The sequence below is a fragment of the Vicugna pacos genome, chromosome 6 (assembly GCF_048564905.1).
Source record: "Vicugna pacos chromosome 6, VicPac4, whole genome shotgun sequence".
NCBI classification, from domain to species: domain Eukaryota; kingdom Metazoa; phylum Chordata; class Mammalia; order Artiodactyla; family Camelidae; genus Vicugna; species Vicugna pacos.
This window is the reverse complement of record NC_132992.1, coordinates 20,652,016-20,664,651: the sequence shown is the minus strand read 5'-3', so window position 1 is coordinate 20,664,651 and position 12,636 is coordinate 20,652,016. Positions and strand designations below refer to the sequence as shown.

Below are 12,636 nucleotides of genomic sequence, written 5' to 3'. Positions count from 1 at the left end.
TGACAGATAAAAGCTCAGGGAGAAATAATCATTTAAAAATGCGTTTTGTCTAATGGATTATTAAGAGCAGAAGAATTATTTTTTCTTCCACTCCGAACTACATTCTCTTTCATCACTGTCAGTGTATATATATTTATCTTCTCCAAACTGTGTTCAAATTTATCTCACAGAGGCCTTCTATAACTTAAGAGATCAACCTGTATTAAACTCCCTACTCTACTTACTGTTCGTTTTCTACTGAATACCTACTCAATTTTACAGAAATGTTCTCCTAAAATGAGAATTGATATGATTAAAATTAATTATAATAAGGATCTAAATCAAGACTTTGATGAAGGAAAAAGAGATGAGGGGAAGAAAAGTTATATCCAGGAGATACTAATAAGAAAGAATTAAGAGTTAACACTTGTGAGTCACTATGTAGATGAAAATGACTTTGAGATTAAAAATTCTAAAAGCCTTAATGGATTTTGGAGATTTCTGACAACAATATAGAATTTGGAGGGAGGTAAAGATACAGGTATCATTACCATTTTAGTCTTTGAGTTTCTACTATATATCCGATTGGTGAGTAGGTTTATAATCGATACCAAATATATTCACCTGGGAATGATAGTAAACATCACACAAATAAAATCATATTGGGTATGAAATTTGATTAAAGAAATAAAATTAAGCTTTAAACAAAAGCTGCCTGACTATCCAGTATCAGATAACAGTGTGTCTTACCTTTTCTAAAGTAGGTCTTATGAAATTCTTCTGTAAAATATAACCCTAATTTGATGTTTTTATGCCATAGATTCTCATGTAAACCACAACGGAAACCCCAGAACTTCAAAACAGAACCCTTCCAATCCTCTTCAGCGTTTAATTCCAGGCCCTAACTTGGAGAATGAACCCAGAATTCAAGCAGAGATTCTAAAGCAGGCTGCCAAGGATAGAGCTGGTGATTTCCATAAATTAAAGCAAAGTAAGAATCAGTTGATGAATATTATGCTGAAAAGATTTCTTTAAATATAATGTTTGTTTACAAGGCTTAATTAAGGTGTTCATTATTATAATCGCTAAGGAATTTATAGTAAAGTTATATGCATAAAAAAGAGAAAGTATGATGGGGATAAAATTGAAAAGAAAAGCAGGTTTTAAATAGAGATATTTTAAAGAAGACTTTAAAAAGCTTCTCTTATTCGCCAATGTTAAATAATAAATTTCAGGTGAGTTGATTTTTTAAAATGCTGTTAGTTCTTATGAATGTAAAAATTTTTTGAGAAGGGAGAAATGATATATTTTGTTAGACTAATAAATGAAAACTTTGATTAGTAGAGAAGGAAGATACAGAGTTTTTGAAAAATGGATTCTGGAAGAACTATAGATCTAGGGACACTACCATAGTGGAAGGCTCAGTGCTGTTTCCTTTCACACTGTTTCCTCCAATTACAGTTTGCTTCATTTGGGTGTTAGGAGGGAAAAGAAAGAAATTGGACGAATTCATAGTACTATGTAATAAAGTATGACTGCTTCGTTGTTTCAGAGGTATTGATTTTGATAAATGGACAGTATCTGTTAATGTGCGTAATCTCCATTTAGCAGATTTTCAGGAAGTAGAAGAAAAAATTCTGATAGTAGAGAGAATTGGGGGCAGGACAGTGTCTCTTAGGTCAGCTCTTTTAAACTGTACTTTTCACTGCTTCTGCTTTTTAAGGCTTCTTCCTTTCAGCTTCTGTACAGACAGAATATCTAAAAGCTCCAGTTTGCTTTTGTTTGCTTTTTATGCCTTCTATGGCAACAACCGTTGAGAGCAATGTTTAGGCAGTTATATGTACACAGGTGGTTGTACAGTGAGAATTGCACAGTGTTAACATTTTAAAATGTATTCAAAATATTTTTATTGGTGTATGACAGTTATTCATATTTCTGCATCCATTTGAATTTATAGTTTGTGTACATTTAATTGACTTTCCTTCCTTGATATTTTTAGGCATATTTGTGTATCTTGACTGAAGTATTATAGGAAAAATGTTTTTATTTACAAGAATATGTCTAACATTTTAATTACAGGGAAAAAATATTCCTTCATATCTTATTGGGGGTTGCCCTCAAAATTTTTATCTCAACAAAAAGAGGTTGATTATCTTAATTTGATCACTTAAAGAGTTTCTTCTACTTATGGTTTATTCTATAAAAATTTTTTATTGTTGCCTTAGTTCTCTTTTTTTTTTAAATGATCTTTGGGTAAAGAATGTGATTGGAAAATGATTGCCAGGAAATTATTACTATATATTTATTTTCAAAGGAGCCTAATGAGTTTTAGAATCTTATTCCAAATTCTTTTCAATGTGTATGTATATATATATAGTTGAAACCAATGTAAGCAATATTTTGTGATTTACTTTGACATTATTTCTCACGTACATTTTAACCTATTAAATAATTACATGTTTGTCATTTTTAAAAATACATATACACATACACACATAAAGTCATGCATATATTCCATTGTGTTTAGGCAATAACAATAGTTCATTTAGCTCTACTCTTTAACTGATTATTTATATTGTTTTGTATTTTCTCATGTTAGCCGTCATGACTATGAATAACTTATTTTCAAATTATTTCCTGCTTCTAATTTGGGTGTTCCTTTAAAAGTAATACTCTAACTAAATTTCTAGGTCTAAGTAATTGACTAACTTTATATCTCCCAGTACATATTGTCAGATTGTTCCCTAGAACAGTTTCACAGTGTAACTAGAGATGTTTAAATTTATTTATTTCCCTATGGCCCTGGCCACATTTGCTTTTAAACTCTTTTATAAGGCATTTAGAATATAATGATTCCTTAAGAATATTTTAATAAGCTTTTACTTTCTGATGGCCTGTTTTTATGAAGAGGAATTTTACTATAATTATATCTTGGTATATAATGTAATGTATGCATCAATTTTGACCACTGAGCCTGATAACTTTGGAGATTGATCCTATGTCTTTGTGTCAAATCTGTATAAATAATTCAGATGCCAACATTTTATAAATTACCTTTACCACAGTTTTCGTCTTCTATTGCCTTTTGTGATATGAGACTTTATTATGCAAAAGTTTTTTTAATTAAAAATAATTTTTAAATTATGGTATAGTACATATAAAATTCACCAAAGTGCACAGTTCAGTGGTATTTAATACATTCATAATGTTGTGCAATCATTACAACTATCCCAGAACATTTTCATCACCCCAAAAGGAAACCCTGTACCCATTAAACAATCACTCCCCATTTTATCCTACCTACAGTCCCTGGCAATCACTAATCTGCTCTCTGACTCTATGGATTCAACTATTCTGGATATTTCATATATATGGAATCATACAATATGTCACCTTTTGTGTTTGACTTCTTTTACTTTGCAACAAGATTCAGCCTTGTTTATTCCTTTTATGGCTGGATAAATACATTTTGTTTATCTGTTCATCTGTAGACAGACAGTTGGATTGTTTCCACTTTGGGCTATTGTGAATAGTGCCGCTATGAACATTCATTCACAAGCTTTTGTTGAACACCTATTTCCAATTCTTCAAGTACATTCCGAGATGTAGAATTGCTGGGTCATATGGTAGTTGCATGTTTAGCTTTATAAGGACTTGCCAAACTGTTTTCCACAGCAGCCGCGCCATTTTACAATTCCATCAGCAGTGCATGAAAGTTCCAGTTTCTCCACATCCTTGTCAATACAGTTTTTTCCATTGTTGTTGTTTTTACTGTTGCCATCCTAGGGGCTATAAAAGTGTGTCTCTTTGTGATTTTCATTTTCATTTCCCTAGTGACTAATGATATTGAGCATCTTTTTATGTACTTGTTGGTCATTTCTATATCCTTCTTGGAGAAATGTCTGTTCAAGTCCTCTGCTCATTTTAAAATTGAGTTATTCATCTTTGTTGTTAAGTTTTAAGTGTTATTTATACATTCTGGATACTGGACCCTCATCAGATATATGAATTAAAAATATTTTTGCCCATTCTGTGGGTTATCTTTTCACTCCCTTATAATGTCCTATGATGAACGAAGTTTTAATTTTGAAAGTCCAATATATCTATTTTTCTTTTGTTGTTCATGTTTTTGGTGTAATATTTAAGAAACCTTTCTCAAATTGAAGGTCATGAAGATTTCTCTCTCTGCTTTTTTCTAAGAGCTTTATAGTTATAGTGCAACATAATGATTTGAGTGTATACACTGTGAAATGTTCAGCACAATAATAATTTTCTATATGTAGGGTTTTTAAAATCTGTTTTAAGTTAATATTTGTAAGTGGTGCGAGGTAAGGATCCAACTGTATTCTATATAGAGGTATTCAGTTGCCACACACTTTTTATTGAGGAAACCTTTTTTCCCCATTGAACAGTCTTGGCATTCTTGTCAAAAATCAATTGACCTCAGATGTATAGATTTATTCTGGACTCTCAGTTCTATTTCATTGAGACCAGATGCCAGAATCATGTTGTCTTGATTACTATAATTTTGTAGTAAACTTTGAAATTGGGAAGTATGAATTTTTTTTTAAGGTAATGTTGGCTATTTGGGATCTCTTACAATTCCATGTGAATTTTAAAATCTCCCTGTCTATTTCTACTAAAAAGACAGTTGGGATCTTGATAGGAATAGCATTGAATATATAGATTGCTTTGGGGGAGTATTGTTGTCTGAACAATATTAGGTCTTTCAATCCATGAAAACAGGATGTCTTTCCATTTATTTAGGGTATCTTTAATTTTTCTCAACAGTTTCTTATTGTTTTCAGTGTACAAGTCTTATGCCTGCTTGGTTAAATTTATTCCTAAGCATTTTATTCTTTTTGATATTACTGTAAATCAAATTGTTCTCTTAATTTTCTTTTCAGATTGTTTATTGCTAGTACATAGAATATGACTGATTTTTTTCCCCTTGGCTTTGGGGGTTTTTTTAAATGCAAATTTCTAAGCATATGCTAATATTTGATTTCATCTTAAAGATTTAAATGGCATTTTATCTTCACTCTTTTAGAAATAATAGATATGCATCAGTGTTTTGTATATATTATAAAAATATACCTATGTATATTATATGTGTTATATATAAAAAGTCAATATTTTGAACATGGTTCAAAAATTTTATGTGTTGTTTTACATCAACTACATTTTTTTTTTCTTTTTACCCTTTGACCCCTCTTCACCCATTTCTCCCATGCCCCCACACCCCACCTCTGGCAAGCACCAATCAATTCTCTATACCTATAACCTTGGTTTTTGTTTGTTTTACTTTTTTTTTTGATTCCACATATGGTTCTGATTTTCACTTGGCAAAATGCCATCAAGGTTCAGCTATGCTGTTTCAAATGGCAAAATTTAATTCTCTTTATGAGTAAATAATATTCCATTGTGTATATGTATATATATATTTATATCTATCTATACACACACACATATGTATATATATCTTTATATCTATCTGTATACACATTTGCATATACATATCACACTTCCTTTATCCATTCATCTACCATGGGCACTTAGGTTATTTCCAAATCTTGTTTATTGTAAATAAGGCTGCAATGAGCATGGGGGTGCATGTATCTTTTCAAGTTAGTGTTTTCATTTTCTTCAGATAAATACCTAAAATGGAATTGCTAGATCATATGGTAATTTTATTTTTAATTTTTTTGAGGAAACTCCATATAGTTTTCCATAGTTGTTGCACCAATTTACATTCCTACCAAGAGTGTACAAGGGTTCCTTTTTCTCTGCATTTCTCCAAATATGACTGATTTTTGTCTGATAATCTTGTGTCTTGTAACTTAGCTGAATTTAACACAAGTTCTTGACTCCTATTACAACCTTCATTTCTTTTGCAAAAAATCATCTGTTCTTTATCTGGGCATAAATATAATACTCAGTTTTCATTTGTTTTTACCACCAATGGATTATTTGACCTCTTTGGAATTTACAATGATACAAATTTACTTTTCTCTACCTTGACATTTGTCCCAAGATTATTATTTATTTTTCCTTTGTGACATTTACTTCTGATTTACTACATACACATATACACACACATTAAATTATTTCACTATTTTTAATCTATCTCTAGAATATCCATTTTTTCAAATTCTCATCTTTACGCCTAGCATAAGGTAATGATTCTAATACCAATACCAATGTGTATGGGTTTTTCCCATGCCATCAAGCAATTCTCTAACACCAGCTGGGTATTCTGTAGTTTAACTCAATTCTGACATGGTTTACCTGGAGATAGTCTCAGATCTCACAGTTTAAGGGCTTAGTCCTATATGACTGTCCCCCTCCTCCACTTAAGATGCCAATTACAAGTCCAAGTTGTTGCCTGTGCTTCTGACTAACTGGCTGAAGATCTGAGGTTCCAAGAATTCTCCCTCCTTGGATGTGATTAATTTGCTAGAGCAGCTCACAGAACTCAGAGAAACATTTGACTTACTAGATTACCAGCTTATTATAAAAAATATAACTCAGGAGCAGGCAGATGGAAGAGAAGCATGACACAAAGTATGGGGAGACAGCATGGATCTTCCATGCTTGCTCCAAGCATGCCAGTCTCCCCAAATCTCCATAGGTTTTTATGGAGGCTTCATTACATTGGCATGATTGATTAAATTCTTGGTCATTGGTGACTGATTTAACCTCCGGCTCATCTCCCCTCCTTGGAGGTCAGGGAGGTGGGAGTCAAAGTTCCAAGCCTCTAATTATATGGTTGATTGTCCTAGAAACCAGCCCCTAACCTTGAGTGCATTCTAAAAGTAACCTCATTAATAGAACCAAAGACACCTTTATGGCTCTCATTACTTAGGAAATTCCAAGAGTTTTGGATTTCTCTGCCAGAAAGAGGAAGACCAAATATATTTTTCTTATTATAAATCACTATATTGTTGTTGAACCCAAGTTTGTTTGCCCAATACACACATCAGAGTTTAGAGCAGACAAAGGTTTATTGCAAGGGCCAAGCAAGGAGAATGGGCAGCTTGTGCTCAAAAAGCCTGAACTCTCCACTCATTTTCAAGAGAATGTTTATAGGCAAAACTGGGGGGAAGGGCTGCAGGGTGTGTGACCTTCCTCTGATTGGTTGGAGGTGAGATAACAGGGTGGTGTTCCAGGAATTTCACTCATCAGCCTTCTGGTTCCAACCAGTCTGGGCTCCACACTAGTATTCAGCCTGAAGTTACCATCCCCCACCTGGGTGGAGACCTTAGTTCCTGTAGAAGAACTCAGCGATTTGTATCAGATTGTTATGTATATCCCTTGAAGAGGAACCAGGACCCTGCTCCATCACCGCACCATTGTTTCCTGACTGCCTTTCCTTTTTTCCTGCATTCCCTCACTCTCCTAATTAGTATCTGTTTGAATTTGCCCTTTGGAACTCAAAGAAGGTCTAGGAGGCTGAAAGCCTTTTTCTTACAAATAAGAAATGGAGAAAATGATTATAAATCAATTAAAAATGTTAAAAAAAAAAATGAAGGATACAGAAAGGCTTTTCTACCCAGGAGGGCCCCACAGGGTCCTGCTTAGTATCACATATGGGTTTGAAAACTATGCTTTATAATAATCTGAACCTACCTTAAAAGTTTTTTAAAAACTAATTTTTTTCTCTGTTCTTCCAGAAGAATTTCACTATTAGTTTATCAAGTTCTATACCTAGTTCTCAAGTATAGTTTTGACTTTCAATTTTTTTTAACCTTGTAGTTTTCTTCTTTGATTTTATCCTTTTCAAAATTAAATTTGCCTTTAAGATTTCTATATAATAGAAGAATTATTTGAAATAAACTTTTAAGGAATCATTAGAAATCATCTAATACCCTGTTACTCACTACTCTGGACTAGCAACATTCGTGTCACCTGTGACTATTACAAAGCTTTCAGGCCTTATTTATATTTACATTAAAATTTCTGACTCTACTCTTACGTGATTCCTTCATGCTACAGACATGAAAAGTTAGATCCAAAGAGTATAATTTACTTTAGGTAAATATTATCTTCAGGTTCACAGCTTTTACACTGTATCACACTATCTCCTCTATTCTTCTGAAGTTATAGAAATTTCTCTAATATTTCCTTTTCCTGTTCTATTTCTGGCAAATTCCTAATCATACTTTAAAGCTGTGCTCTGCTGGCACCTATTTGAGAAAGTCCTTCTTATATCCCTACAGCCTTGACCAAGTCAGTCACTCCCTTCTGACACTACAGTTGACCCTTGAACAACATGGGTTAAAACTGCACGGGTCCACTTATATGTGGATTTTTTTCAGTAGTAAATACTGCAATACTACACAATCTGCAGTTGGTTGAATCCAAGAATGCAGAATTGGATATATGGTGGTCCGACTCTAAATTAAATGCAGATTTTTGACTGTGTGGAGGGTTGGTGCCCCTAATCCCCATGTTGTTCAAGGGTCAACTGAAATTCAGTCCACTGAACATACTTTCATTAGTGTATATGCCACATCATTCTGTAATTAACTGTTGAAGGGGAGGAAACAGTTTTCCTTGACCTTTTTAGGATCTCTTACTAAGTTGAAAATTGAGTTGAAAAAGATTGACAGGAGAAAAGCATACAAATTCATCTAATATAAATTTTACATGACACAGGGCTCTTCATAAGGAAATGAAGACCCAAATAAATGGTTAAACCTGAGTGTTTTTATAATGGGTCTGATGAAAAGTAGAAAGATGTAGAAAGCTATGGTAGGACAAAGGGTATGCAGTAAGTGTAGGAAACTGGGGGATACTTATCAAGAATTATTTGTTTGGATCCTTCTTGATGTTCTGTGTTGGGTATGAGGAGGTTCCTTTACTGCAGTTATAGGGAGGGAACCTCTCACATGGCGGTTTTATGACGTATTTCAGGGGAAGGTCAGAGAGTCCTTCATGCACATGCCATTTCTAAAATTCCTTCAGCTTGAAATATTTAACATGCCAAGGTTTTTTTGAGTTGTGTGTCCTGAAACCTGTCATTCCCCTGTCTGAAACTTCCCCAGGAAGTTTCACAGTCCAGAAACTGAGTTATTAGATTGTTGCATAACCCACTGAACTAGTCTCAGTCCTGAGTGTTTCAGGAGAAACATAAGACAAAGGTAAATGGTTGGTGCAAACTATAGACTCAGTTTTTTTGTCCAGAAGGCAGTCAATCAAGATTTTCTAGGTGTTGGACTTGAAGCATCTTCAGATAGAATGAGGACAGGCATTGGCAGTATGACAGATTTTCCTTGAAAATCTAGAAATGTCATCAGGTGATCAGGTGAACTTTTTCCCAGTGGCCTACACAGCAGCAGGCACAAAGTTTATCCATACATGAACTGTTGTGGTGATTTCTCTGACATTTATATCAAACTGTCCATCTTCAGCTTGCAAGGCCTTGGGAAAGGATAATTTTAAGTGTTGGTGATTAAAATTAATAGGGTGGGAGAAAAATTGAAAATTTTTATTGTTGAGTTGCCGCCAGATATCAGAGGAAACTAAAAGGATTCAGGATCCGGTCTGGTTTACGGGTAGATAACACAATCTTAAAGATAATAAATAGGACTAGTATTTAATAGCCACAAGGGTGTGCTTTCATATTCTATTGCACATCATTTTTCTCTCTATAATCACCCCCGTTTCTATCAAAGATAATCAAAATAAGACTGATTAGTTTTCAAAATAAGTCCAGTCTCATTAAACTTGGCCTATTTATTGATATAAGTGCAGCAACAATAGTGATTGACCATATTTCCAGTTTTCTTTGCTGGAACTTTTCATAAGGAATCTAAATTGGACCTTTAATAGCCTATTTAGACTAGGAAGCCAAACCGAGGACTCGCCTGCAGTGCCGATAGACAATGTGAATTCCTATCTTCTTGAGATTCCCAAGATATTCTGAAGTTCCTGGGCCTGCCAGGAAGTGACCTTCCTTATTTACCTCTAAGGCTGGGAACTCTGTATGCCAGGTATAAGCACATTTTTTCCAGTGGGGAAGGGGGTGCTTTCTAAGTATTGGCTCCTCAAAGTAAACCTTAGTTTTGTAAAGCTGTCTGGTCATATCTGATTTTATGCATCATTCTCAAATAAAACATTCTAATCAGAACTTTGGTAATATAACCAAAGTTTCCAAAAGTGTTCTATTACAAGGACAGCAGATTCTTACTGAACTTCTCCAAATAACTATATTGCCATGAAAATAAGATTATTCACTAACAGTTTCTGAATGTCAGAGGGATCTGGTAGGGATAAAAAGTAGTTGTTTCATCTTTATTTACGAACATATACTTTACCAGTTTGCTGTGTTATACATAGCTTATGAGAAAAGAGGATAAAGTTTCCTGAAATCCGGAAAACAAAAAATTAAAGAACCAGCAATGTTGGGTAGTGTGTCCTGTCCTATAGCTTGTTTATACATATGTCACTGTTACAGTGGTAACTCCATGAAGGCAGGAACTGTATCTTATTCTTTTTTATATTTCAAGCCTCACATGTACATAGTAAGCATTTGTTAAATTTGTGGGGTTCATGTTTTGATAGCTAGTCACATGATCAAAATGAGTACTTCATCATAAATTATATTAATATATGAGAATTTCCCTACTTTTAATTTCTTTATTCTAAAATTCTTAATCCTGAAACTGGTATAGTATCTCTCTCTTATAAATTGTAGTTTACGTATTGTTTCTTTCATTTTTTGAAAACCAACCACTAATTTTGCCACTTTTCCGTTTTCAGTCTGCCTTAACCTTATTCTTTGCTACTTGTGACTTGTCACTTTATTCCCTTTTTTAAGTTTTTTGGTAGATGCTTAATTCTTCACACCTCTCTTTCTTACTAATATATTCACTAAAACAAACTTGGATTGAATTCCTGCTAGGCAAAACAGTATGCATTTATAACCACAAGTTTTCCTCTCTTGTTTGGTTGTGTGGATTAAGTTTTTATATACTAAATTTTCATTTCTGTTACGTTTTAAAAATAGTTTTCCATTTTATTGTGACTTTATTCTTCATGAAGAAACATTAAGGACATTTTTTTTTCTCTGTGGTTTTAATTATTAACTACATTTTCCCATCTGTAGTCAAAATAAGTGAAAGAGAACATTTGGAATAGCAGATGAGGGATAAGTCTGTTTGTTCATTAGGGAGATTAAGACCTATGGCAATGACTGGGCTTTAGTTGAATTTGAAGAATGATCTTGCGTTAGGCTAGATGTTTACGTTTTGTTTCCAAAACTTTGTTAAATAGCAAAAATAATTCGTTGCAGAGACTGAAAACTGACAGCCCTTGACCATATCCACACAGCATATGAGTTTTGTTTGGTCCACGCAGTGATTTAGTATAAAGAAAATTGAAGAAGGATAGTAATAATAGCTACCCCCTCCCTCCAAAAAAGGAACTCAAATAGATCAAATCTATTGGTAAATTTAATTAGTTAGTTATTGACTTATAAAACCGTTTTTGTTTTAAGATAGCAAAAACAATAGCAAATAATAATAAAAGATTGAGACAGTTTTCAAGGATAAAGTAAAAAGGTCCATGTCCTGTTCAGAAAGAGGACAGAAATACTGAATACTTTGAAATTTGTGTAAAGTATGAGGGTTTAAAACTTAAGAGTAATCACTAAAAGACTAGAAATACAGTGTACCAATTCCTTCCAACAGTGGGTAGAGGAAGCATAGGAGATATTGAAAGAAAGGAAGAAGAAAATCCAAAAAGAGGAATTTTAACAGTAAAATCAAAGAAATAAGGTCAAATACTTCAAAAACCAGGATAAATATAAACAGATGATAAAAGGACACACAGATAGAATCTAGCTATGTAGTATTTACAACTAAATCTTAAACACATATACATAGAAAATGTGAAAATAAAAGGACTATAAAAGGTATTTCCCACTTTTGGGTATATACCCAAAAGAGTTGGAAACAGAGATTCAAACAGATATTTGTACATCTGTATTCATAGCAGCATTATTCACAATAGCCAAAAGATGGAAGCAACCCAAGAATTCAGCAAATGAATGGATAAACAAAATATGGTGTATCTGTACAGTGGAATATTAGTCAGCTTTAAAAAGGAAGGAAATTATGACATGCACTACAATATAAATGAACCTTAAAGACATAATGACAAGTGAAATAAGCCAGTCACAAAAGGACAAATACTGTTGTAATTCCACTTACATGAGGTACCTGGGGAAGTAAAATTCATAGAAACAGAAAGTAAAATGGTGGTTGCCAGAGGCTGGATTGGGGAAGGGGTTATTGTTTAATGAATACAGAGTTTCAGTTTGGGAAGATGAAAAAAGTTCTGGACATGAGATGGTGGTGTTGTTTGCACAATGCTGTTAATATATTTAATGCCAATGAACTGTACACTTAAATATAGTTAAGATGATAAATTGTATGTAATGTATATTTTACCACACTGAAAGAAAAAAAGATATTCCTTGGTGAAATATAATCAAGAGAAAACTGATGTGAAGTAATAAATGACAAAATAGACTTTAAGGGAAAAAGAAAAATAAAAGGGTACTCCATAATAACAAGAGGAACAACTGCTAAAAAGAGGGACCCATCATCTAAATACATAGCCAGGAAACAGAAAGACAAGAAACTGATGCAG

The 12,636-nt window shown here is 33.3% G+C and overlaps 1 protein-coding gene across 2 annotated transcripts in view; it reads left to right on the top strand.

Moving 5' to 3' along the window:
* Nucleotides 1-12,636, top strand: part of GOLM2 (golgi membrane protein 2) — an 85,814-nt gene that overhangs the window by 53,853 nt on the left and 19,325 nt on the right. For both annotated transcript variants that reach the window (XM_072962567.1, XM_072962566.1), the window contains exon 8: nucleotides 800-970. In XM_072962567.1, the coding sequence (XP_072818668.1) occupies nucleotides 800-970 (171 nt within the window). The remainder of the gene's footprint in view (nucleotides 1-799; nucleotides 971-12,636) is intronic.